This window comes from Petaurus breviceps, unplaced genomic scaffold (genome assembly GCF_028583685.1).
Source record: "Petaurus breviceps papuanus isolate PSGF00001 unplaced genomic scaffold, PetGlider_PUasm1.0 90825, whole genome shotgun sequence".
Classification (NCBI taxonomy): domain Eukaryota; kingdom Metazoa; phylum Chordata; class Mammalia; order Diprotodontia; family Petauridae; genus Petaurus; species Petaurus breviceps.
The window spans coordinates 1,296,293-1,324,164 of NW_027187353.1; the positions used below are offsets into that span (position 1 = coordinate 1,296,293).

General features: G+C 45.9%; 1 protein-coding gene across 2 annotated transcripts in view; it reads left to right on the top strand.

Moving 5' to 3' along the window:
* Window positions 1-25,165, top strand: part of PSAP (prosaposin) — a 41,084-nt gene extending 15,919 nt beyond the window's left edge. The window contains exons 2-14 of one of the 2 annotated variants that reach the window (XM_069071096.1): window positions 5,234-5,367; window positions 8,801-8,875; window positions 9,461-9,586; window positions 15,084-15,290; window positions 15,811-15,954; window positions 17,456-17,512; window positions 20,998-21,123; window positions 21,807-21,902; window positions 22,309-22,483; window positions 22,590-22,747; window positions 23,185-23,265; window positions 23,566-23,676; window positions 23,968-25,165. In XM_069071096.1, coding sequence (XP_068927197.1) covers window positions 5,234-5,367; window positions 8,801-8,875; window positions 9,461-9,586; window positions 15,084-15,290; window positions 15,811-15,954; window positions 17,456-17,512; window positions 20,998-21,123; window positions 21,807-21,902; window positions 22,309-22,483; window positions 22,590-22,747; window positions 23,185-23,265; window positions 23,566-23,676; window positions 23,968-24,003 — 1,526 coding nt within the window. In that variant the 3' untranslated portion in view covers window positions 24,004-25,165. Of the gene's footprint in view, window positions 1-5,233; window positions 5,368-8,800; window positions 8,876-9,460; window positions 9,587-15,083; window positions 15,291-15,810; window positions 15,955-17,455; window positions 17,513-20,994; window positions 21,124-21,806; window positions 21,903-22,308; window positions 22,484-22,589; window positions 22,748-23,184; window positions 23,266-23,565; window positions 23,677-23,967 lie in introns of both variants that reach the window. The other variant, XM_069071095.1, reaches the window with a different exon arrangement.
* Window positions 25,166-27,872: the final 2,707 nt, after the last annotated feature.

The window sequence follows — 27,872 nt, forward strand, 5'->3', positions numbered from 1 at the left end:
TCTGTTCACCCTCTGGGTAACTTGACCCCTCTAGGGTTCCCCCTCTCCCTATATATTGTCTCCCCTCTCTTGCCCAGGAGACCTAGGCTTCTCCTGGCCTAGGAATGACTCTCTTGGTTTTTGTTTTTATGTCTCTGGCGTGTTGTCACTGTGCTTAAATAAATGATTTCTATATTTATTCATTGGGGTGTCTATGAATTTAGATACAGTAACCTGAATTTTGGGGGGTAGGGTGGTAAGAGGATGACCTGTTGATGGTTTTTTTTTTCAGACTTTAATTACTTGCTCAGTATATTTTGATGAAGTGAATTTTTTCAAAATGTGACATTGTATTTTTTGAGGAAAGGGGTTTTAGGGATAGATATTGGATATGGAGGCTTTTCCTGAGTCCACTTTTGGGATAGTATGCTTTTTTTAAAGTATGGTAATGCCTGGGCATTAATTTACATAGTGGCATAAGATTGTGTTGGGGACTTTTTGTAGAAAATCAACAGGTCATAGTCTAGATGAAAAGATGTTGGTTGGCTCCCTAAAAATAATTCTTGAAATGGAAAAAGTTCAGTATCTTTTGAAGCTAAGCTTTTTAATTTAATTTAATTTTATTATATTTTTTTATCAGTCAAAAAGTATTAAGAGCCTACTATGTACCAGGCACCATGCTAGGTCCTAGGGATACCAAGTACAAAGATTAAAACAATATCAACTCACAATAATGAAAGAGATAACAAATACATATTAAATGCATATATCATAAATACAAAGTTAATAATACAAATAAATATAAAATAGTTATATATAAGGCAATTTATAAGGGAGGATAACAGCAGTTTAGGGTGAATCATAATTTTTTGCAAAAATAGTGCCTAAGCTGGATATTTTAATGCAAATAAGTTTATCATATATGCAAAATACATAATTTCTGAGGGGGGAGACAGAAGGGAGGATCAGGAAAAACTTCCTGTACAAGGGGTGACTTGCCTGCTCACACCCAGGAAGTGTCTGAGGCAGGACTAGAACCCAGGGTTCCTAAGTCCTCTTTCATCGTTGACTAAGTGTTTGATCTCTTAACACAATCTGAGAAGCAGAATTATACTAGTACTAGGAGGAAACAAATGCAAGAAAAGATGTTACAGAGGCAGAAATGCCAAATTTGGCATCTTCTTGGAGGTAAACTATTACACTCTTTCACGTGGTGATTCAATGGCCATCTCTCTGCTGTTGAGTCTTACATGTACCCATCCAACCCTAACCTCTCTGCTGACTTCCAGGCTTGCATCTTCAGCTGCCTAGTAGACATCTCAAGAAGGATGTCCAGAAGACATCTTAAATGCAAGTTTCCCCAACTAAGTTCATTGTATTTCTCCTCCAGCCCAACTCCCTTCCATTGAGGAGACCACAGTTCTCTCCATCTCCCAGGATCAAAACCTAGGTTTCATCCTCAGCTCATCACACCTCCCATGGCCAATTTGTTGCCACTGGCCAGTTGATTTTACCTTCCTAATGTTGCCCCTTATACCTCGACACTGCTAGGTCCTCATCAACTTATTCTTGCGCTGATGCCTTTGAAATATCTTACCCACCATCTGGGCACTCAGCAGTATCAGGTGGTGGGCTTTGACTCCAGGGCAGTGACCTAGCCCTTACCTATCCCCTTTTATTCTGGGGTGAGAGCCATGGGATGAGCAGGCATTGATGGATTCATGGATTCTCTAAAGATTTTATTATATTAGCTTCCCCCCTTCTGAATTCCCCTCTTTGTTGAACTCACTACCATCCTTCCCAACCTCAATGTCATCTTGCACTTCTCACTCCACCTTCCAATAAGTCAGTTACTCAGTAAACATTTATTAAGCACCCACTATGTTAAGCCCCAGGATAAGGGGGTATGAAGAAAAGCAAGAGTTTTGAATAAATAACCTATATACAGAATATGTTGGAAATAAGAGTGAAGACACTAGAATTAAGAGGGATTGACTAGGCTTCTCCAGGAGACAGAGAGGAATGCACTCCAGACTGGGACAGTGTCTTGTACAAGGAATGGCCAGGAGGCAAGTGTCACTGGATGAAAGAGTACAGGTTGGGGAGACTGGAAAGGGTAGAAGGGGCCTAGGATGCAAAGGGTTTTGAGGATTTTTTTGTTTGGTCCCAGAGGTAACAGTGAACCACTGGAGCTTTTTGAGTAGGCGAGTGATGACATGATCCGGACCTGTAAAATCATTGGTGGCTGAATGGAGGATGTATTGGAGTGGGGAGAGATTTGAGGCAGGCAAACCCACTTGTAGGTAATTGTAATAATCAAGATATTAGATGTTGAGGAATCTTTTTTTAAGTCATATGAGCTTGTGAGAGATTGCGTTACAAACCGTTATTCTGTACATGTATTCTATTGACTGCATTGCATTTGCTCATTTATGGATGACTTCAGGGAACCATTAACGTGTTATGGTATCTGTGGTGCTGAGCAGTACAGATGAGAAGAGAGGAGACACTCTGAAGGGATTGGAGGAAATCAATGGCGGCTCAGTTAGCACTTCCTCCCTCCCCCTCCCCATTTGGTGGAGAGCCTTCCATACTTCTGTTCTATAATCTTCTAGTCCTTAAGGAGCTTCTTTCTTTCTCTCCTATAGACAGTCTCGTTTGTCCCCAGAATTCAGTGCTGGGATGGTTTTCTCTGTACAGATAGAACTCAGTTGAGTACTTTGACTTGGGAGAACTTCCAAGTCCTCCTTGCAAAAGCTAGGCCACTGTATAAGGGATGTCTGCCTTAAAGATCTTATGGTGACCTCATCCACTTCTTGACCACATCCATCTAGAGGATAGAAATAAGCTACATCGGGGGAGTGAGTAAAGAGGCATATAGACAGGCATTTTCTGGGGCATTGCCTGTTGCCCTTGCTCACACCTCCTGCCTCAGCAGCCCTTAAAACCTAAAGCCCAAAGCAGCCCAACACTCCAGATTCAGTCTCATTTTCTCTCTCTCTCTCTCAAGGTGGAGTAGGGCTTCTAGTTCTCTTGCATGTATCTCTTGGTCCACGTATATGGCCCACTGCATATCCCTCCCTCGCATAGATTTTCATTCTGAGCTGGGACTAGTTTTATAGTAGCAGACAGGAACCTCATTGAGTTTAAACATGGGAACCTACCTATCATTTTGTAATGTTTCTATGAGAGTGTATTCCAAATGTGGAGCTGCGATGTATAAAGAAACCATTTGGGATATACCCTGTTCCTAAATGGGGGTCTGTGTTCCTTTCTTTTCCTTTGCTCCTCTCCCTCAACAGTCAGAGACGCTCTGAGCCAAAGTAATCAGAAGCTCAGGAAGGGGGTGCTGTATGCAGCAGGCTATGATCTGAGGAGACATTAAATGAGTAATAGAAACAATCTGAAAATTCATTTGATGTCTCCAGTCCTTAGTGATCTAGTCTTACATCATCCTCACAAAATAGCCGTGATTGTTTGGCTAAGTAGTCTATGAACTGGCACTTGTGACTTATTGTTTTCTTTGAGAAGACTTAAGCTGGGGGTTGGGAGGGAAAAAGGAAACTGGTTCCTGTATATCATTTCATAGAGAGATGTGAGCCGGTTTGACATTCAGAGCTCTTCATAACCTGTTCCCCTCCTGCATTTCCATTTTGCTCTCCCCAGCCAACTCTGATTCAGTGACCTTGGCCTCTGCTGTTCCTCACACAAGACACTCCGTTCCTGGACTCCTGTACATTTTCACTGGCTCTCTGCTGTGCCTGGAATTCTGTGCTTCCTCTCTGACTCCTGGCTTCCTTAAGTACCAGCTCAAGTCTGACCCCTTAATGCTAGGGTTGTTGTTTAGTTCTAGCCCATTTGGGATCTTCTTAGCAGAGATACTGGAGTAGTTTGTTATTACCTCCTCCAGCTCATTTTACAGATGAGGAAGCTGAGGCCAGCAGAGCCAGTCAGTATCTGAAGATGGATTTGAGCTCAGGTCTTCCTGACTCCAGGCCCAGCACTCTGTCCACTGTGCCACCTAGCTGTCGTAAATGCTGTCCATAACCACATCAGTATAAAAATTGGGTATCATGGAACTCTTTAAACCATAAATGAGTGAAAAATTTAGTCCCAGGCTTACGTAAAATTAAGACCAGGTCACAGAAACCCAAGTTCAAAGCATGCTTATGCCTTTAAGGAAAAAAAAAATAAAAATTGACAGTGGCTTTGGCTCTTATGGTTAACAAGAATGGCTTCTGACAAATCTTCAAAGCATAATTTTTATGGGCCTGGACTCTTTGTGTTTAAAACTTCTATTTCACCTTTTAAATTTATTAAATTTAATCCCTTTACCAGCCTCTGGACACTGGGGATCTTTAGTGTTTAGAAGAATTTACTTGTCAGTTCATCCATTCATTCATCCATTCGTTTTTGGACAATAGATTGTAGACAAGCCATGTAAAATGCAGCCTGTCTCCAGTTTTTCATATTTGAGCATCTGGATGTGTTCCTGGTCTGCAGGTTGCTGAGGCCAGGAAGGATTGAATTACCAGCGGGGAGAGGGTTTCAGGTGCCTCTTCCTCTGACCCCTGTGTGGGGCGGGCGGGCATCAGCATGGCTGCCAGGGGAGGTCTAGCCTCCAACCTGTTAGTTGGGACTTCCCTTTTCCTCATTTTCAAAACTAGGCTTGTTTGCTCTCGTGCAAAGGAAGTTGGCATTATCACTTAGATACTTTTGAACCCTCTGGCTTCTGGATTTGATACTTTGATGACTGTTACTATGTTTTAGAGTAGGGAAAGAAATCACTATCAGAATGCCTTAGGACAGGCTTTTCATGAGATTTCTTATAACAAGATCATCCTTGTCAGGTCAGGAAAGTTCTTTCAAGGTTCTTGAATCTAGCACTCATTCTATAGATGAAGAACATGACACAGAGTGTTGAAGGGACTTGCCCAGGGTCGGGGAGTTGAACAGATATCTGAGGCGGGACTTGAACCCAAATCCTCCTGCAAGTTCAGCCATCTGTCTCTTATACCCTACCTTTCAGGACTTCAAACCAAGCAAGCATTGGTTAGCACCCAATGCCTAGGATAGCCCAGGGGCTGTATCATTTGCAGAACAGGGATACTAAAAGATGAAACTAGTTAGTTAAGCATTTTGATAATGGCCTAAGCAAGTCACTGTCAGTCCTGGGCTGCTTCTACCAAGGAAGTGCTGGGAATCAATCCCCTGAACTCTGGTGATTAAACAGTCTTGTATTTATCTTTTTCAGCTCTGGCTGGCCCTGTGTTTAAAAAGGAAGAATGTGCGAAGGGTCCTGAGGTCTGGTGTCGGGATTTGAAGACAGCATCTGAGTGTGGGGCTGTCCAGCACTGCCGGCAGGCTGTTTGGAGCAAGCCCACTGTGGTGAGTGTTTGCTCAGTCCTCACTATTTCAGAATTCTCCAAATGCTTTCTGGAGCAATCTGATTACTTATGTTATACAGATGTAGATCCAAGGATAATCCAGTAGCTTCCAGGCTTAAATTGTGTCTCTGGTCTTGGGGGGGGGGCAGGGGGAGGAAGGAGGCCCTTCTGTATTGACCAGGAGTTGTCATTTATTTGATAACTGTCAAATCATATCAATGTGGAATTTTCTCAATTACTATGGGAAATATTCTGTTTGCAGAAACTCAGTGAGATCGCTGCAAACTTCATGGACTCAGTAGACATGTCTAAGCTTCACGGACTCTTTGCTGGTACAAAATAGGTTTATGCTCTTGATTTACCCATACCTTGGTAAATCATCAGTACAGATAGGGTCGCCAGGATTACACCAATGCTTTCTATGCAGTAATAAAGCTAATTTTAGAAATAATCGTTTTCAGATTTAATTTTTAATTTGCTTTTGGTCTTGGACTTAATAGTGTTGCTTCTTTGCACTTTTGTGTGATCCAAGGAATGTGGCCTTCAGGATCTGTGGGTGGGTGGGTCAGCCTGCTAATATGCCTTTGTTCAGAGATTGCATAGATATAGAGTTGGGGGACTTTAGAGGTCTCTGACTCATTTTAGAAATGATGAAGCTGAGGTGCTGTGGGGAGGACTCGTCCAACATCACATAGTTATAGAAACCCAGCTGGCACACCCGTGGAGTGGATGGGCTTTCACCCCATCAGCTCCCTTCTCTTACTGTTTTTGGGCCCAGAGCCAAACTTTGCTCCTACCGAGATTCTCTTGAGGACAGAGGGTCCCACACTTTTAAGTATGGTCTAACCTAGGCAGGCATTCTTTTCATTAACAAAAACTATCATCTGAGGTAGAAGGAAAATTCTGTGAAAGGAGACAAGAAAGGGTCATTAAAACCAGTTCTTTGTGCCACTCTGCCTTCTCTATTTTCTGGGCACAGAATCCTAATTTCCCCAATTTTAAGAAAATAACTTCTGCAGAAAGAAATCTACCCTGGATGGCTTTGTCTAGGAAATTTCCTTTTGGTCTTGACTTCCCCTGACTTAGCCCACAGGAGGAAGCTTTCTGAGTCTTCATTGGCTGTGGCCTTTTGTTTGCTTTTGGGCACCAAGGAACAGTTGCTGTAGCCTCATTTCTACAGGACCGTGGTCAGATGCTGAGCCTGCAGGCTGGTCCATCTTACCCACCTTCAGGGACCCTGGGTAACTTCATGGCATGGGTCCATCAAATAGTGCCTTGCAAATTAGAATTCCCAGACAAAAAGTCCAGTGTGTTAGACAACTTCATTTGATTAAGATTTTCCATCCATCTAATCCAGATCATGGTGGCTGTGGTTTTCTGGCTCTCAGGTCACTTTGTTTCCCTCTTTTCTCAAGATACTAAGAACTTTCCTCAGAATTTTCCTCCTGAATTCCTCCTACCTTTATGTTCTAGGCCCTAGGCCCTAGGTCCCTTTTATGAAGGGAATTTCTTCTGTGAAGTCTGGATTCAGTCAAAGGGCTGCCCTTGACCTAGAAGGCCATATGTGGCCTGGAGGCCTCAGGTTCCCTAGCCCTGGTCTGAGGCATATCATCAGACTCCTCAGCTTCCCAGTCCCTTAGTCTCATGACCTCCTTCATTCCGCTTCAGCCATGCACAGGGATGATCACACATGCCCTGGCACGCCTCTGTCTGATCATGACTTTCTCCTTATGCCTTATCCCTTGTAAATCTGTGCTTTGCCATCGTCTTGACTATAGTCCATGAACTTTCAGTCCCTTCTTGAACCTGCTCTGACCTCTTTTTGTTTTTTCCCTTTACAGCCACTTAGCCAATTCAGCTCTGTCTTCTTCTCTACTCTCGATCCCCCCTGCCCTTGTCTGTCACTCTGTCATCCCTTGCCAATCCCTAGCCTTGTGATACTCCCACCGTTTGCGCCCCCCCCATCCCTTTTTTTTGCTGCCTGATAGATAGAACTGGAGGAAATAGCAAAGCTGTGCCAACTGGGCACCACAAGACAGTCTTTTAGTCCTTCCTAATTGAGTCTGAAGAAAGTCTTCCAAACCTTTTCCACAGTAACTGTCCCCTAGTCGGAGAACTTTATCTCTCTGCAAAGACTAGCCCCTGATGTGCTCTCTTGCTCCCATCCTCTGATTTCTCTGGATGTCCTCTCATTCCTCTCATGCTTTCCCACTCCCCCATTCTCATTCAGTGCCTTCAAGCATTTCGTAGTCTCCTCAAGATAATATCTTATATCCTTTTCTCATCCAGATTTCTGGGAAAAGCTGTCTGTCAGCTTCCACTTTGTTCCACTCTTTAGCCCTTTGAAACCTGGCTCAGTTGAAGCTGCCCTCCGGTCTTGGCCCTGTAGACTGCTCTTTCCTCCCTGGATAATCTCTGGATTTTCGTGCACTTTAGACATAGCTCTTAGTTGTTCTGCCTGTCTGTCTGCTCCATGCTCGCTCATCATCCAGTTCAAGGCATCTGGGTGTTTTCCCTGGGCACCAATCTAGTTCCCTTCTTTGTGAACAGTCCATCCTCCACCAAACCAATGAGTTCTTGAGCCTCCTTAGCTTGAAGGCCTCCAGGCAAGGCCTGGACCGCCAGTTCTGCTTTGGGCTAGCTCTAGTTTTAGGAAGGTTTTCATTGCCGCACCCAAATTTGCGTATCTTCCTTTTCTAACCACCTGTTCTAACTCTGCTCTGTGGGTCCAAGCAGAACTCATCCAATTGCTTTTCAAGACAGTTTCACAGAAATATCATGGCTCACTCTTCAAAAGTCCCTTAAAAATTGAATGTAACAAAAAGAGCGAAAAGGTCCCAGTCAGTAAACATTAAGCACCTGCTGTGTACCTCAGGCCCTGTCCTCAGTGCTGGGGCTTGTTAGGTGCCTCTTATCTCTATACACCATTAGGGATTCACTGGGCAGGTGACTCATAGATGAATCTCTCCATCTCTAGCCTCTCCCCTGTGCTTCTCCCATCACCCCCTGTCTATTGGACACTTCAAACCAAATGACCCAGAGACACCTCCCGCTCAACACGTCTAAACTTCTTTCTGTCATTCCCAGGTTCATCACCTCAGCATTAGCCTCTGTTCTATGCCCTGCATGTTCAGCCAGCTGCTAGATCTTGCCAGTTCTCATTTTACAGATGACAAAACAGGTCTAGGAGATAGATGCAGTGTTTATAACTAGTGTGGCTGTGGTGCCATCTGGTTGAGGGATCTTCTGTCATCTGGTCTTCACTTTAGATAATTGTGGAAAACAGATACTCAGAAACATGTGGAACAGAGATGTGGGTGTGTTTGTAGGGAGAGACAGCTCAAAGAGAGCTTAGACAGCAACCTGTACATTTCCACCATTCACTTTTGCATTTTAAGCCCTTCACCAGAATTGATCTCTGCTTTCTCTTTCAGAAATCTATCCCCTGTGAAGCGTGTAAGAAGGTGGTTATAATAGTTGAGGACTTTTTGAAAGAAAATGGCACCGAGGTAAGCAGGCTGCTGCTGTCCTGGGCAGGGGTCATGATGTGGAGAAATGGGGGTGAGAGCTAAGTAAGGTCTCATGGGTTCCTTAAATAACTTTACCAGGGCAATGAAAGCATCTTACTGAATAGATTCCCCCCTTTCTCCCATCCTCCCAGAGTGACTCTGCTTGAAATTCCCCCCCCCCCCAGCAGCTAAAGGAAACTGAGAATTAATATTTGAGAGGATTCATCATGCTGACATTGATTCCCCGTTGACATACTTCTGCTTGATGGTGTTTGTGCTCATGAGATGAGGGACGGGAGGTTGAAGACTGGGAGGCAGGGTTAGGGTCCAGCCTGAGGGACAGGCCTTACTGGGAGTTCTTCTTTTTCCCACCCACCCAGTCCTGATGAGGCCTGATAGTGACTTTTAATCAGCTGTCTCTGGGTTTGCTTCCCTAAGGGCTTTAAATTCTCTGGGGAACACTGGAGTTCATCTCCTGTCTGCCCACAGCTGAAGGAATCCCCCACTAGAATTTTTTCTCCTTTGAACAGATGGGGTGGGAGCCGTCTCAGGCCTTAATGGTTTGCTTGTGACTTCTCTTCCTAGGCTGAAATTGAGGGTTACTTGGAGAAGGAATGTGATATGCTTCCTCAGCAGGAATGGGCAAATATGTGCAAGGAGATAGTGGAGTCCTACCTGCCCGTTGTCATCAATGCTATTGAAGGGGAAATGGTAAGAAGATTGGGACTGGGGGCGGGGGGTAGGCAGGCTCTTGGTTTCTGGACAATGATCTTCTAAGATTCCTTAGGTAGAGGAATAGAGCAGACCAAGGCCCTACAGCAGAATACAGATCCAGTTTTCAGGTTCAGTCATTCACCAACATTAATCATTTACTGTGCATCAAGTGGGGCATTGGAGAGAAGACCTCCTGTTCTTGAGTTCAGAAGGCCCTAGTACTAGTGTGACCCAGGTCACCCATCTCAGTTTCTTCATTTGTGTGTGTGTTTTTTCTTTTTGGAGGGCAATTGGGGTTAAGTGACTTGCCCAAGGTCACACAGCTAGTAAGTGTCAAGTGTCTGAGGCTGGATTTGAACTCAGGTCCTCCTGACTTCAGGGCCAGTGCTCTACTCACTGTGCCACCTAGCCGCCAATTTCTTCATTTGTAAAATGAGCTGGAGAAGCAAATGGCAAACCGCACATGAAGGACTAAATCACAACAAAAATGGCCTCAGGCTTTGTCAAGTCCTTGGCATGCAGAGAGAAAAGTGAACCTCTGCCCTTAGGAGCTTGACAGCTGTGGGACTGGGGACCAAGCCAGGGCAGCAGGCACGGAAAGGCCCCTGTGCAGAACGTGGCTCTTAGGCTGGGCATTAGGGGCAGCCAGGGCTTCTAAGGGAAGGGAGCAGAGGAAGGAGAACAGTAGACTGCCATCAGAGACACTGAGCCAGTAGGCCAGTATGACTGGAGTCCTGGACTGTGAGCAGGGAGGGGCAGAGGATCTCATGTTTAATCCTTGAGGGGGCAGCGTTTGTCACCCCAGGACTCTTGGGCCACATGCGGCCCATCCTGGGCACCATTCCACTTTTGTGCCTCCTGTGGCCTTTTGGAAATGTAGATGGGGGGGCTAGGTAGCTCAGGGAATAGAGCACCAGCCCTGGAGTCAGGAGGACCTGTGTTAAAAATCTGGCCTCGAACACTTAATACTTACTAGCCGTGTGATCTTGGGCAAGTCACTTAACCCCAATTGCCCTGCCTTCCCCCCTCCAAAAAAAAAACAATCCAGCACTCTGGATCTAGCCCTCCAGCTATAGTTTGCCAACCCTTGCGTGGGAAGTAGGGAGCCACTGGCATCTGGAGTAGAGGGAGGATGGTCATGTCTGGGTGGCTGCCTGAGAGGAGAGAAGGAAGGGGGGACTGCTTAGGTGGAGACTGAACTTGGATCAGTCAGAGTGAGGGATCAAGGACCCAAGGCTTCCTTGCCTCCCTTGGTGATCATGGCTCCCTCAGTGGTAATTGGAAATTCAGGAGAGGGAAGGGTGAGTTCTGTTTGGGAAGTGTCAGATTTGACATCCAGTTCAGAATATATTAGTAGCAGCTTGTGAGGTGATTGGATAGAGATTGAGAAGTCATCTGCAGGAGATAATTGGCCCTTGGGAACTGATGAAGTCACCCAGTGAGGGTGCATTGAGGAAAGCGTCCAGGACAGCCTTGGGCAACTTCCATTCAGTGGGTGGGATGTGGGGTGGGTGATGAGGCAGCCAGGGGCCTGAGGAATGGTTAGACAGGTATGAGGACACCTGAACATAGCAGTGCCACAAAGATCCAGAGAAAAGGGTGGTTCCAGGAGGCAGAGGGTGGGAAGCTGTGTAGCAGGGAGGTCAGCTAAGGGCTGACCAAGAGGCCATTGAAAATGAAGAGATCCTTCGTGACATGTGAAATTGCTTTCATTTGATGGAGGTTGGAAGCTGGGCTGTAGAGGGTTTAGAAGAGAGTGAAAAGAGAAGTGGAGGCCCTGTTGGGAGATGGTTTTTGGAGACAACTTTTCGTCCAGTTAATATACAAAGAAAAACAAACACTGGCCCTGCCTCTGAAACTTTTTCCCCCAACTTATGGGCAGGTTGGGCTTTGTGGGATGGGGCAGCAGGCCCTTTGGACATCCTGCTTTTCTATATGCATCCTCAGGACTTTGCCCTTACTAGATGGTTTTTCATCGACTCTCATTTATTTTTTAGTGATGCGTGAACGTTCTCCTGGCTTCCTTTCTTTTTCTTTGTTCCTTTCTTCTGTTGGTATTGCTATTGCTATTGCTCTTAACTTCTTTCCTTCCCCCCAAAAAGTTAAAGAAAAGTCCTCCTTTGTATCAGACAAGTACAATCCTGCAAAGCCTTCACATAGTTTTAAGGAATTTAGCTGCAAAGCGGGGGGAGAGATAAAGATGGCAGGTTCTAGTTTGGATATATTTTGTAGGCAGAAAGAAGGAACTAGAAGATGGGGGAGATTGAAGATGAGAAACACACACTCACCACGTTTGTGTGTCTATATGTATGTATGTACATATACATACATACACATGTGTAAAATAATTTGCCACTAGAATAAAGGAGGAAATGTGATCTTATTAAGGGATAGAGATGTGAGGAGGGGAAGAAGAGTGGGCTGGAGGTGAATGGCCTCAGTTTTCTTGGTAGGGTATGAAGCAGGCCTCTCAGTAGGTGGGGGGATGATGCCATAGGACCTTGAAGAGGAACTCTGGAGGGGGCGCTAGGGCATCAGTTGGGGGAAGGCTTGGCAAGTCTTCCTGAGGTGAGGGCCCACCACTGGACAGCCAGTCAGCAGGTGAACCAGGCAGAACGTTTTCATGACCTTCTCGGTCTTAGATCTGCAGTCCATGCCTAGGAGGAGAGAGGGGGCTTGCTGGAAGCCTGGGCTTTATCAGGTATAAGCTGGGCTAGCTAGGGCAGTGAGGCATTCCAAAGGAGAGTTTGTTATGGAGTTGAACTGGTTTGCCCAGTTATACCTCCCTAGCAACTCGTGGTGTGACCTTATTGCTTCATCTTTCTACATTTTTTTACCCTAGAATTTTGGACCTGATGAAACGTTCATCCTGATTTGAGCCAGATTTCCCCCTGAAATGTAGGAAAATCTTCAGTCTTTATAAGAACCCCCAAATCCATTTTCCATTAGTATTTATAGAATTGAAGTTCTTTAAAAAGATTGATGGGTTTTTGTGCTGGCTGGGAAGGTTGTTAGCAAGAGGCAAAATCCCTACTCTTATGTCTCCCAATGTTTAACACCTGCAAGGACCCCTGGGAAATCCCAGAAGGAAGGGAGGAAAGAGGAGGATCCAGGTTGCTCTGCTCCCTAGTGAGCATGGGAGGTTACCCTCCTAGTTTGGAAGTGTACTGCTTGGGGAGCAGAGGGATGCACCCTGCGTGAGCCACCTGGGGGAGGGGGAAAAGCCAAAGACCCAGGCTAGCCACAGATCCAGGCCTGAGAAGCATGCCAGGGGGTGGGACCCAGGGAGACCGCACACAGGGCCTGAATCCCTCAACCTTCTGAAGCCTCCGTTCCCTCTGCCCTGCAGGGGTCCTGAGTCCAGGCTTGGGGGGGGGGGGGGAGTACTGGAGAGACACAGGGTATTACAGGGGAGGAGAGGGTACTTACCTTGGAATTAGTCTCTCAGTTAGCTACCTGTGTGATTGTGGGCAAGTCTTAGTTTCCTCTTATGTAAAATAGGAAAAGTGATACAGTATGACTCTCAGACTTGGGAAGAAAGCATTTAAAAACCATAAACCTCTGTAACTTCTCATTGTGGAGTTGCTTTGGGCACAGAGAAGCTCTTTGTCTGTGATCACAAAGGCAGGATGTGTCAGGCAGGTCTAGAACCCAGATCTCTGTGACTCCACATCCCACACCCCCAGCCATGCCATCATGACTAGCACTGGCTTGGGGACTAGGTCACATTGGTTTTCTGCTGGGGATATGGGTTACCCCCGATGGCACCCAGCAGGGTGGAGTGGTCCTGGCATCCTGAGCCCAGACTCTCAACTTTTTTGCTTATGTGTGGTGTCTACCACCCTGGTTCACTGTCTCATTTGAACTATATTATAGGTTAAATAGAGTTTTGGTTCATAGCTCAGGAGCTGAACTGCTATTTGTGCTGTTTTCTCTTTGGGGGAAAGTGTTTCTGAGTTAAAGACTTGAAGGAATGTTGGGGACCACCTGGATATAGAAAGAGTTCTGAGTTTCCTTGAGCCCAGTGCCTGCTTGGTTCAGGTGAGGGCTCTGGAACACCTGGATGCCTCTTAGTCCTTGAACTAGGCTGGTTTGGGCATCTCCCAGTTCCTAGAAGAGATAGATGGTGGATGAAGCCAGCCTCCACCAAGAGCAGAGCCCCAGGCCTGATGGGTGTGCTGGTCTGGAGATACTTAGTGCTGATCCAGCCAACCTGGAAATGTGCAGAATGGGGGAGATGTGGCTGGACAGCAGGTCATATGGAAGCAAAGTTACTCTTGTGTTGGGCTGCATTGGTAACAGCAAAATATTAAGAGAAACAGTAGAAACAGGGAGTGGGGGGTGGGCTGGGGCCAGGGAAGTACAAGGATCGCTTTCTGGCTGAGGGGTGGTGTTCAGTTAGGCACACCTTTTTTTTTTTTTTTTTTGAGGGCAATTGGGGCTAAGTGACTTGCCCAAAGTCACACGACTAGTAAGTGTGTCAAGTGTCTGAGGTCATATTTGAACTCAAGTCTTCCTGACTCCAGGACCAGTGCTCTATTCGCTGCGCCACCTAGCCGCCCTACGGCATGCCTCATTTTGGGAAGGATGTGGACAGGCCGGAGGAGAATCAGGAGGATGCTGGGGAGAACTGGACACAGAAGAGCAATTGAGGAAACTAGCAATGTCTTTCCTACTAATAGATGTGAGGGGGAAATGGTTCACAGCCTTCAGCTCTTGGAAGGGCTGGCAGATGGCAGAAAGTCCCAACCTAAACTTGCTTGGCCTCAGGGCCAGAAAGAGGGCTGATGGGTAGATGGTGATAACTGACCGACTATTAGAGCAACCCTACAATGGAGGAGGTCACTCTAGAGGTTGAGTTTCCTTTCTTAAACTGAAGGTATCTAAGAAGCAGGACCTTTTGCTGGGGACGTTGGCATTCCTGTGTCACAGGAGCGTTGAACTGGATGACCTTGAAAATCCCTTCTCAGGGGCAGCTAGGTGGCTCAGTGAATAGAGCACTGGCCCTGGAATCAGGAGGACCTGAGTTCAAATCTAGCTTCAGAGACTTAATATAAAACTAGCTGTGTGACCTTGGGCAAGTCACTTAACCCCAATTGTCCTACCTTCCCCCCTCTAAAAAGCAAAAAAAAAAAAAAGATAAGAAAATCCCTTCTCTTTGTATGTATCCATGAATGTAGTGCCTAGGACTTGTCTCATTGATGACTGGACCCCAGTGCTACCAGATGTAGAGGAGAGAGCAGTGGGTTCTACCTGCCCCATTTTAACACATGCCCACATTGCCATAAAAGCTGTTGCCAGCTGGGCGCTGTCTTTCGTTCTGCCTCACAAGATTTCTTGGGTGGTTTGCACGTGGACAGAAGGTCCCTTTTTTTGGGGGGGGGGGATGGCATAGGATTAAATCAGCCCAGTTCCAAGGAAGCAGGGGTGTTGTCTCAGATGATGTTGTCAGCAGAAGTCATTTCCCGTTTTTTTTTCCCCTGGTCAATCTTAGAGCAATCCTGCGGAAGTGTGCTGCGCCCTCTTGTTCTGCCAGTCCCTTCAGAGACATTTGGCTGCTGTGAGTCAGCATCAGAAGGAGCTGGAATCCAACTCCATCTCTGAAGTAGACATGTCCCAAGTGGTGGCTCCCTTCATGGCCAATGTTCCCCTGCTCCTTTACCCTCAGGGAGAGACCCAGCAAAAGCCCCCGCAGCCGAAGGTAAGAAGGCCAAGCCGTTGGTATGATTCTGGTGGGGGGATGATGGGCACTTCCTGTCTGTAGGCAGGGTGAAGGGCTGTATGTGCCCTGGGGTTTGAGAGAAGAAAGGAGAACATCCAGGGATCTGATTTTCCTTCCACCAGCAGCTCGTTCATATCAGAGGGTTAGGGCCTCTGCATCACAACAAGTTGCCCTCTCTTCAGCAACTTTAGGTCTTGGAGGGGTGCCCGGGACTCAGCCAGGATTGTTGGCAGGCTCTGTCCAGGACATGCTGCTTCTTAGGAATCTTCTTGTGGTCTTTAGCCTTTAGAGATTTTGACTCTGAGTTCCCAGCAGTTTGGAATTAGATTACTTTTCATCATGATGAAAATATGCTGAAAAAATCACTTTCCCCTGCCATAGGTGAAGATGACCAGCTGAGAGCATCCTGTTTCTCTGGGGTGCCCATGGTGTTTTGATTGTTGGTCGGGGTGGGAGACAGCGACATTAAGACCCTTAAGTTGTCTTTCCTTTTCTTTAGGCTGGAGAGGACGTGTGCCAAGACTGTGTCAAGTTAGTGACAGATGTTCAGAATGCTGTAAAGACCAACTCCACCTTTGTTGAATCCTTAGTGGATCATCTCAAGGAAGAGTGTGACCGTCTTGGGCCTGCTGTGTCGGACATGGTAAGCTCCTCAGCTTTTCATAGAAAGAAAGCTTTCCAGTCCATAGTTTTCCCAAGGGCCAGGAAAGCCTAGTGGTTTGGTTACAATCTAAAGTTCTGTCTAAACTCAGGATTTTGTGTCCAGGTGGTGGCCTTCCTGCCATTTTTTTTTAGGGTTTTAATGACACAATTTCAAATGATTTGATAGAGAAATAAACAAGGTGAGCTAAGTTACAAAGATAGCAAACCTTGGGGCGGGTTCAGGTAAGGTTTTCTTGTTCATTCTAGTCCCCTGACAAGACAGATAATGAGACTTGGCCCAAATCACACAGAGTTGGGTCATGCTAGAGAAGGCTGGAATTGGAGTTTGGGGCCAAGGCCCCAGAAATGTTTGAAATCTGGTGATTTATTTAAAAATTAGGGACAAAAGAGGCATACAACAGATTTACTAAGTTCCTACAGAGGTAAAGCAAAATCATCTCTATCCTTAAGGAATTTTCTAGGAGGAATAAACTACATCTCTAAAATGGTAATACAACATAATCTGAAGAAGAGGGGGAAAGCATTAAGTCACAGGGCAGTGGCGGAAGGCAGGAGGGAGCATAGTCTTTCTAATTCTTCAGCTGATCTTGAAGGAAGGTGAAGATGCTGAGGAATCAAATTGAGGAGTGACTCTGGGGTTGGCAGATGGCCATGCACAGGCATGGAAGCAGTATGTGGAATCTTGAGTTCAGGGCATATTCTTGATCCCTCTGGAATTGCACTGTGTGTGAGAGGAGGCTGGAAAGGTGGGTTGGAACTGGACTGGGGAGACCCTTCCATGCCAGCTGCCAGAGCCAGTAGGAAGTCACTGATGGCTTTGATTTGAATAAGAGGACAGTGAAGGGAGGGAGCTGATGGATGGCCATTGGAGAGGATGGCGGGCTGGGGGAGGGGCTGTTGGTAGATAGTTGTAGACAGTGGAGAAGCAGCCTAGATAGGGAGACAGAGAAGACTACTTAGCACCAAAAGACGAGTGAAGAGGAGATGGGCTTGAGGGTATGAGTTTGGCCCCCTCTTCCTCACAGGATGGGCAAAGATGGGAGGAGGCAAGGGAGGCAGCCTTCAGGGCATGGCACGGCTCTCTGCTGAGGAGCTGGAGTGGCAGGAGGTGGTGTAGAAGAGATGCTGGGAGGACCTAGGGTGGAAAGCCAATGAATGTCCTCCTTAAATACCATACCGCAGGAGGAGAGTGGGTAGATGGGAAGGGGCTCCAGGGTTGAACACTGGCCGGTCCTGAGCAAGGGAAGGGCAAAGCCTATGCAAAACTCTGGCGTTTCCAGTGGCCATCCTTAGAAGGGGATCTTGTGGCTTCTGCTAAGGCCCAGCAGAATGGGAGTACCTTTGGGGGCAGGCCCAGTTTCTTTGTTTTTGTATATCCAGAGCTTAGATAGCGGGAGCTGGGAAATTCTGATACTTTGTTAGATAGTTACTCATCTTTAAATTAGACTTGACTTTTCTCTCTTCCCTCTCCTTCCCTGCAGTGCAAGAACTATATCAGCCAATACTCTGAGATTGCTGTCCAAATGATGATGCACATGGTAAGTGGAGGGAGGAGCTCCTTTCAACTGTTGCCTCCCCCCCCCACCCCGTGGTCTCATCTTCAGCCAGAAGCTGAATAATCCTTCAGACCTCTCAACTTCAGAACTGTCCCTGCTGCCTCTGTTGGACCTTAAAGTTGGTGGATTTTGGCAAAATTAACCACCCCTTACTAATTTGCTTCAGGATCTCTTTCCTTATTTACAAAGGAGGGAGCATAGCACTTCTGATGGATTTGGCTCCTCTCATGGGTGCTGTAGGTGCCCTTTAGCCTGATTGCCAAATTGCCATTTGCTGATGGTTAGCTCTGAGATGGACCCAACCATCTGCTTCAGAATCCCTGGATCCTTGAATTGCCGAGCTTGAGCCTCATGCTGAAATGGAGGTGGGGTGGGGCGGGGCGGGCTGGTGGGTAAGAGCAGGTGGTGAGCCTGCTGCCCCAAGCTTGTTCTTCCCCAGTGTAACTGACATCAGGCCCGGTGCTGCTTAAACCCAGATAAAGCATGCTCACCATGACTGCTCTGCAAAGGCTGTGGGAGGGAAAGGCTTCACCCAGGATTTCCAAAGGAAATTTTTTTTATGATGCCGAGTGCTCAGTTCTGCTAAGAGGGTGAAAGATGGACAGTGTCCTTCATGTGAGATGAGTTGTTCATTGGTAAGAATGGGTTTGTCCCGAGCCAGCCATCCATCCACATTCCATTTCCACATCGCCCCATTTTTCTGAGAATTAGGGTGTAAGGTCTGTGTCCAGCAGATGGGTTTTTAACAAATACTGTACAAGAACTGAATTAACATTTTTAGTCTCATGCTGTAACTTGATGAACTCAATACCCCACAGATGGGTATGAGCTTTTCTGAATACTAATATGCTCACCAATATTAACTTAATTTGGTTGGGTATTTCTCTCCTTTTCCTTTCTCAGACACCTGGGCCTTAGTGGGCATTCCTCTGCCTTACATTCTGTGGTTCAGAATTCTTAAATCTTCTCAGTGAGGAGGTCTAAGAGTGTAGGATTTCTATCCCTTATAGAATTGGAGATTTTAGTCCTCATCACATACAGTATTCAAGGGAGAGTCTTGGTGGACTCCAGTCATATGTCCTTAGTATAAATGGGTCTTTAGATTTAGAATTCAGTTGGGCATGTTGAGGTACTTATTATGAGTGTCTGGAGAATGTGCTCAGTCTGCACAGGAGCCCCCCTGGGCCACACGGCTGCCAGGCAGGCAGAACCAAGGTAGGTCACCTCCCCCCAGCACAGACTGGCTGCTCAGCTTCTTTGTGACACCTTTGTGTTTACGTGTGGTTCTCAGCTTGATTTTGTTTTATTTAACATTTTTTTCTTACCTCTTATGTCCTTTCCTTTCTCTGATTTTCCACTCCGATCTCCTGTTTTTATTCTCAACTGCAGGATCAGGTATGTGATGGGAACCTTGTTAGTAGTAGTGGTAGTGCTGGATGGTGGCTGCTTTTCTCTTTCCAATTCCCTTTCCCAGCTTTGTCTCAAGGGCTGTCCTTTTTGACTTCTTGCTTATCCAGTCAGAAACCTGGGGAGAAAGGAGAAGGGCAGAGGGTCCCGTGTGGGTGCCCACTGACTGCAGTGATTCGGGGGAAGATCTTTGGGCAGGTGATGAGAACTCCCCTAGATCTTCTGCCACTTCCAGGTGTGGGTTCAGTTCGAGAGGCTGAATAGTGACTGGAATGAGCAGCAGCTCACTTCTTCCTCAAAGACCTTATGTCTTTCAGGCTGAGCCGTGCATGCCTATAGACCTGCTTTATCATAACCCTAGAAATGCTTCTGCTGCATGAATGATGATGTAAAACCACATAGCAGGTCTCTTGGATCCAGGGAATTGGGACCTCAGGCTCTGGCTTCTGCCTTCTTTGGGTACCGGGGGAATCATGCCCAGGCTGGGCCTGCATTGATTCTAGAACTGGGGGCATCATGCCCAGGCTGGGCCTGCATTGATTCTAGATGACAATTGTTGTAACTGGGTCAATCATCTCCCCTTCCAAAGAAAAGGCTTTCCAGGTGTGATGTTTCATTTTCCTATGAAAGAATAGAGATCTACTGGCTAATTCCACCTGACTAGAGAATACTCTTCATCTGAAAGAAGGGCTGGGGACCTTTCACCTTTTATGTATGCCTCTAGGGATAGTCACAGGAAGCATCTGTAGAGTTGTGGCTATATGTCCATGAGGGGAGCTTAATCCTCTCCCCCCATCTGGATGGGAAAAGAATGACATCTTTATTTTGACATTGAATTTGGAAATAATATTGAAATGGATCATTTCCTTAAATTAAGAATTTACAACAAGAACAGGAACATGCTGAGAAAGGGTCCTTAGGGAATCACCAGGCCATCCAAGGGTCCAAGACTTGAGGTAAACCAGGCTGAGGAACCCTGTTAGGTCGCCAAGGGCATTTGGGCGCCAGAGGAAGCCTTCTTCACGTGGGTGGTCCTGGGAGTTTTGAGTTTGGCCTTTGGGCTCTGGGCCATGCACTCTGTCCTTGCCTTCCTTTTCAGATTCCTTTCTGGCTAAGTAGATTTAAGGGCCGATTTTAGTATCTTTATGGGAGGTGTGGCCATCCTTGAATATTTAGGAATCTGGCTTCAAGGGAAGGCTTGCTACCTGTTTTCATTTTCCTTTTATTGCCTCCCAATGCCAGAACTGTCTAGGAGCTAAGGCAAAGGGAGGGGAGGCCTGTTCTATGTAGGTCCTGAGTGGATCGAGCTGGCTGTGTTGGGAACAGCCACCTCTGGTTTTCTGTCTTAGACTATCACGTTGACACCTCAGCTCTGTCTGGTTCTCTGGGTTTACTGCTAAGTGAACCCTGGGCCCTCCTGAATAGATGTGCAGCACTTGGGGGAACCAGGGACATTTTAATTTTAGTTTGTAGACTTTGAGTGATTGACAGCTTGGTGGCAAAGAGTTTTGGCATTTCCCTCTCATTTTTTTTTAAATGGCAACACCTTTAAACAGTTTCCTAATCTTTCAGATAAAATTCCATTTTTTAGAAAACTAGACCCTGTCACTGCCCTGTGGATAAGGCCCTGGCCCATTTGGCCAGCAGATGGATCTCTGCTGACTTTATGGGGCTCTTGGGACTAGCTGGGAAGCAAAGCATCTGTTATTGGTTGCTAGCTTAGAGGAGTAAGGACAAAGAGAGTACCTTTGGATGTGGCCTCCCAATTGACTCAGATCCATGGTGTGGATAGGCTAACGGATTAAGCAGTGATATTCGTCACTCAGTCAAACCTAGACAAGAAAAAGGGCAAAAGGACCAATATGAACAGATGGGCAGTAGTTTTCCCACCAGTGTTGCCAGAGCAGGCCTGTGTCTCACCTCTTTGCTACCCTAGTGCTTCCACCTTGGGTCGGTCCCTATGTGTGGGAGACCTGTGGGCTGGTGGGGGGGTGGTGTGGTGTGTACAATTTATTGGGGTACGTGCTGGCCTGACTCCCCACTGTGCTTCTCTAAAGCAGCCCAAGGACATCTGTGAATATGCTGGGTTCTGTTCAGGGAAGAAGATGCCTTTACAAGCCCTGTTTCCAGCTCATGTGGCCTCCCCCAAAGTGATCCCTGCTCTGGAGCTGGTGGAGCCAATCAAGGTAAGCATGGGACCTTCGACTCTTAAGTCCTTCTGGACAGAGGGGATGGCTCAGACTCACAGAAGACGTGGAGATGGTCATGGCGTTCAAACCAGCTAGCCAAGTGTCTGAGGATATGAGCCTCCTGTGAAAAGCCCACCTTCCTTGGCAGTGAGTCTCAAGGGACAGAGGCACATTCGTGAGCTGGCCCCCTTGGCCGGGCACTTGCCTTCCCAGAGCCAAAGACTTGGGTTTCATGGTCTCAGAGCTTCTTTGGTAGCTTCTGGACTATTTTTCTTAAGGTCTTACCATCCAGTGTGGGCTGATTCACCCTGGAGCTGAACAAGTTGATGAATATTCCTGAATTTCATCTCCAGGAAGTCAGAGGGTCATAGATGGAGGGCTAGAAGGAACTGCAGAGGCCATCTTGGGTCACATGGCTAGGAAATGATCAGCACCAGCATCCAGGCCTTGGGCTTTCCTCCCTCTGAGCCTGACAGCTTTCCTGTGAATTCAGAATCAGGAGACTCCATTCTAGTCTGGGCTCAGCATTCCCCTGTAGTGGGATCCCGAGTCCCCAGCTCCCTGTGTGCACAGCCCTGACTCTGGAGCAGTGCGTGCTAGGTGCTGGAGAACTGGGGCTGTCTGGGGAAAAGTTCACACCATCCCCTTGACCTTGGGGTCCCCATGTGCTCTCTTAACAGAAGAACTTGGTCCAGATGAAGGCTGGTCCCACCTGTGAGCTGTGCCAATATGTTATCAAAGAGATCGTCAAATTGCTGGAGGGCAACAAGACTAAGGTATGTATGCTCAGTGGTCATCTCCTTCCCAGGATCTACCAACATTGCTTGAGTTCCTCCAAGGGGCCTAGCACTGTAGGTCTGGCCCCTTCTCTGTTCCCTTGAAGCCAGGTTGCTTCAGTGTGAGAATGAGATGGGCAGGCTGGGTTTGTCCTCTGCAGAGATTTTGGTATCAACTTAATTTATAGGTTTTTAAAGGCTGAGTGTCCTGCCTCCTGGGACCTATGCTAGGCTCCTATAGGGACCAAGAATGTTTGTGGTATCTCCTTCCATCTCTCTCCCTCCCCCCACCTCTACTTCCAGCAAAATAAGACCAAAAAACCACAGCACCAAACTCCTACAACCCACAACATCAGAGCCTGTCTCAGTCTTAACTCAAGTCTTAACTCCAGTCCTCACCTTCTAGGAGGATATGGTTCATGCAGTCGAGAAAGTGTGCTCTGTGATCCCCAAGTCCATGGCTGAGGAATGCAAGGACCTGGTGGAGACTTACGGCCCGGCCATAGTAGATCTGCTCCTGGACGAGACTAGCCCTCATTTGGTTTGCAGCTTGCTTAACCTCTGCCAAGACAGAAAGTCAGGTAAGGATGGAAGACCCTGGGTGGACCCTTTGCTCAGGGCTTATGACCCTGTACGTGGCTGGTTATTGCACATATCACATTGCCTTTCATGTCCTCCGCTCTGCAGTTAACGTGGCCAGGCTTAAGAGTGGTGTCTTCTGTGAGATGTGCAAAAAGGTTGATGGGTATTTGGACCGGAACCTGGATAAGAACAGCACAAAGGCCATGATTCTTGCTGCCTTTGAGAAGGCTTGTAGCATGTTGCCAGGAATTTACAAGGATGAGGTAATGCTGGGTGTTAAGACTCCTGGAGTTAGAAAGGTCTGGACCCAAAGTGCTGACACTGAGATTATCTCCCTCCTGTCCTCATTAGATAGAGGAATAACTATTCCCTTGTCCTCATTTTCATTCTGAAGCCAGTGGTCTTTGAGGACACAGTCTTAAAGGTGGGGTAGCTGACAGGCTCAAGGAGGAGGTAGCCAGGCCTCTGAATTAAGCAGGGAGATCCTGTGACTCTCCTGGGAGGGAGGTGATTGGGCTTGGGGAGGTCTGAGGTGGATGGGATGGCTCTTCAGCACAGAGGTGGCCAGGGACTAGTTTAGGGTATTCTGGGAAGGTGGGCTGCTCTGTGGTGAGAGCTTGTTGGTTCCTTGAGAGTCCCTGTGTGGCCCCAGCCCCCTTGGGCTATCTGAGTGCTGTCCTTTCTTTGTCCTGCTGAACAGTGTGATGAGTTTGTGGAACAGTATGAGCCCATCCTGATAGCAGCCCTGCATGATGAGATGAATCCTGATTCTCTGTGTCTGGTAAGTATGGCCGTGTGAACAGGTGCCTGTTCTTGGAGCCTGTGGGCACCCTCTTAGAGCTGACAGTATTTTGGGCTCTGAGACCCTTCTAGGAGGGTGGGATCATCTCTGGGGTCTGGCCAGCATCCCTTCCCACCTCATGGAACCTAAGAGAGCAAGGCAGCTTTGGTCTAAGGACCACCTCACTTTACCTAGAACTCAGTCACTTACTTCCTCACAAGTGGGAGGAAGGTGCAGAGGGAGAGGAGCATCTGGGCCCATCTCATTCTGCCTTTTTCACCTCCTTTTCTCCTCATGTAGAAAATCAGAGCTTGCCCCAAAGCTTCTCCTAAGCCTCTGTTGGGAACAGAGCAATGTGTCTGGGGCCCAAGCTATTGGTGTAAGAACCTGGAGACAGCCACTCAGTGTAACGTAAGTACCTCCCACAGTCCACATCAAGGCCACGTGCCACGTGCCACGTGCATAGGGTAGAACACCAACAGGTTCCTTGTGCTTCTTTTTCTTTTCTGTCCCTTTAGGGGCCTACATTTATTAAGCACTTACTGTTGGCACTGTCCCCCATACCCTCAGGACGAGTTCCTAGGCTGGGGCTTTTTTGTAGGTGCTACTCCTGGTATTGAGTCTTAGGTCTCAGTTTGGAAAGGGAAATAGTTTGGGGGATTGGCCTTGGAAGAACCTTATTTCTTTCTTTCTCTCCCCTAGGCGGTTGAGCACTGCAAGCGCCACGTGTGGAATTAAAACCCTTCTCTCTTGGAAAAATTGCAATTTCTTTCCTGTTTGCGTCTAGGGAAGGGAACATACGGATCTGATTTTTTTTTTTCTGTTTTTTAAATGAGCCCGTGTCCTCTTCCTCCATCCCATCACTGTTCTGTTCCCTTTGTCCATCATTGCCATGGGTCTGAAAGGCGCCATGCTTGGCCATGTTGCCGTGCTTTCCCCGCCTGCTAGATGAATGACATGCCATGCAATGCATCATGGACTTGAGTCTGGGTGGGATGGTGGGATCCTGTGGCCTGACTCCATCTTCAAACAACCACCGACAGCCTCATCTGAGTTTTCAACATCTAGTTGGTTAGTTGTGTGGCTCTCACAGCTCCCGGCCCTATTCTAGGGTGGTCCCCTTAGCCTCTTGGCTTCCTGTTTAGTGGGGGAGGAAGGCATAGCTTGGTGCAGGAATTCTTCAGAGCCTTCTTGGTTTTCTCCTCATTGAAGAAGCTGCTTTTGGTGAGAAGTAGAGAGGCGAGGCACCTGGACTGAGGGGGCTCAGTGCTCGGGCTAGCTCCTTTGAAGCCCCTCGTGCTTAGGTTGTAGCTTTCTCTGTTTTCTTCATCGTACTTTTCTTGAGCCTTTGCTTTTTGAAGATTCGGGGATAGAGTTGTGACGGGCTGTGTCAGGGTGGGCTGCTCTTTGGGGTATGTCTAGGGGTGGGGGGAGAGATTCTGTGACTTGTTTCTTCTGAGGTCCCGACTTGTGCAGTCACCACAGCAGCGCTTGCCTCTCCAAGGACAAGGGACCTGGAGAAGATGATTTCTGGGGGAGTCTTTGCTTGTGGTGGTGCTGTGTCTTACACACAATGCCCTTGGGGTCCCTGCCAGATTCCCTTCTTGAGGTGATTTCTTAATTATTATGTATTTTTAAATTAACATGGGTGACAAAATCCTGCTTTTCTTGCTTCCTAGTAGAAATGTGGCCAACCCACCAGAGTGCAAGTTCCTCCCTTGTTAACCAGATGTAGGCTGGGCCTCAGTTTCTTTTTTGTGATAGCTGCTTCCACTCTGCTTTGGGTGTTCAGGGAGGCAAGATGGGCTGTTGCTTTTAAGTGAATTAAATGTGATTTTTGTTTTGTTCTGGTTTTGCCTTAAAGCTTTCTGTAATAACAATAAAAGTTCCAGTGAACTAACTTTGTTGTAATCATTTAGTCATTGCAACTGTCTGTCCCTAGAGTAAGGGGTGACAAATGGGGGAGAGAGAGAATGTGTGTGTGTGTGTGTGTGTGTGTGTGTGTGTGTGTGTGTGTGTGTGTATTGGGGGGACGGTGGGGTGCAGTGTAAGGTTGAGAAGAAAGCTGTTCTATAGGGTCATCTTCAAGCAGATTAACCAAAAGTAACTTCAGATAGTAATGTCCTCAAAGAAGACAAAGTTTTCACAATACAACTGACACAGAAATAGGTTTGTCATGACTGCATGTGTATAATCTATATCAAATTTCGTGCCTTCTTAATGAGTGGGGAAAGGGAGAGAGGGAGGAAAAATATCTGGAAATTAAAATAAAATATAATTGGGGAAAAATAAAATATATAAAAAAAGACAATCCTTCAGAAGAAAGCAATATTAGCAACAAATGGAGCTAACTCAAGAAAACAAAAGCTAGTGACTGTATAGAAAAAGAAAACCCAGCAAACTTTCTTACAGAAAGTGTACCTAAATCTCAGAATAAAAGTCAGCAATAAGAACTTTTTTTTTGTTAGCAAGTGAGTCCACGAAGGCAGAAGTTGCCGGCATGCTGTCAGGCAGAGGAGAAAAACTTACAGTATACAGTTAAGGAATTTATCTTATGCTGAAAGGAACTGGAGAGAGCAAATTGGCATCAGTAGTAAACTTGCATGATACAAATGAGAACATCTAAATTCAGAGGAAGATTTAACTGAATCACCAGAAGATAGATATAGACACTCATAAATCCCCAGTTGTGTATTGCCAACAAAATCCAGAAGGGATAGAGAAATTTCATGAGAGTCTGCCTATCAAGACCGAGGAACTGTATGAACAAAATTACAAGACAGCTAAATAATTGGAGACATTATAATTATTTAGTACCACCCTAATCAAATGACTAAAAGATTGTTTTATAGATCTAGGAAAAAATTACTTTTTGGGGAAAAAAATCAAGAATATCAAGGGAATTAATGAAAAAGTAACCTTGCAATACCAGATCTTAAATTAATATTTTTATTTCAGTATCAACTCTTCTGTGACTTTATTCTTGGCAGAGATAGTGGAGTGGTTTGCCATTTCCTTCTCCAATTAATTTTACAGATGCAAAAACTGAGCCAAACGGGGTTAAGTGACTTGCCCAAGGTCATAACAGCCAGTGTCTAAGGGCAGATTTGAATTTAGGCCTGGTACTCTCCACTGTACCATCTAGCAGCCTCAAACTATACTACAAAATGGTAATCACCAGGACAAATTATTAATGGGTAAGAAATAGGTTCATCAGTGGAACAAATTAGGTACACAATATACTGAAGGAAATAGTCATAATATTTTAGTGTTTGGTAAACCCAACAATCCCAGCTCATGGGGCAGGAACTTGCTATTCAACAAGTACTGTTTAGGGGGGCAGCTAGGTGGTGCAGTGAGTAAAGTGCTGGTTCCGGAGTCAGGAGGACCCGAGTTCGGTTCCGGCCTCGGACACTTAAAACCTACACAAAAAAATTAGCCGTTTAACCTTGGGCAAGTTACTTAACCCCAATTGCCCTCCAAAAAGCAAAAAACAAACAGAAAAAAAAAGTACTATTTGGAAAGTTGTAATCAGTCTGGCAGAAATCTAGGTATAGACTGATACCTCACATTCTGTGTATGAAGAGATGGTCCATGACTTCAATGTAAACAGAAACAAGGAAGAAATCCCCATCCTACAGAGAAGGGAAGAGTTTGTTAACAAATGAGATGATTCCATAAAGCAACTTCTAAATGGTAATAACTAGAATTTTTCATTATTGCATGAAGTTTTAATAAAAATGTAATAGGGCACAGAAATAGTGCAAATAAGTGTAAGAAGACAGAAATAAATACTTTTCAGAACCCACACCCAAATTGAGAGTTAATAATGAAATCTTAAATAATGAGTGGGTCAAAGAACAAATAGAACCAATGATATGAGATGATGCCAATGAGGAAACATCTTACCAGAATTTCTGGCATGTATCTAATATCTTCTGGAGAAAGATATCCCTTAAACATAAATTAGCAAAATGTAAAATGAGGTTAATGAACTATGCATCTTTAAAAAGTAAAAAAACAAACCCAAAATAAGCACAAAAGAGGAGATACTGAAAATCTGTAATTTAAAGAAATGATAAAACAAAAAGTTGTTTCTTTGAGAAGACTGACAAAACTGATAAACCTTTACGAAACTTAAAAAAAAAACAGGGAGAGTCAAATCAAAATAGCAAACGAACAAGGTGAAACCAAAACTTATCAAGACAGGAATGAGTAGAGTTTACTCTGCATAGTTACATGATGACAAAACTGAAAACAAAAGCAGGATTAACTTTAAAAATATGAAAATCCCTAATTAGCAAAAATAATCCCCAAAATAACAAAAACTAAACGAAACTCACCTCCTGACACTGGTGAATTTGGAGGAGAATTCTATCAAACTGTTAAAGAATAATACCCATACAGCATAAACGTCTAGAAAATCCTTTATCAGACTTTTTTTAAGACAAGTTTTGTCCTAATACCTAAACTAGGGAAAGAGAACTATAGAACACATCATTTAATGTGTATCAATTAAAACATTTTACATAAAATCCTATCAAACAGGTTGTAGCAATTTATCCAAGAAATTATTATGAACAAATTGAGTTTATTCCAGGAATGTG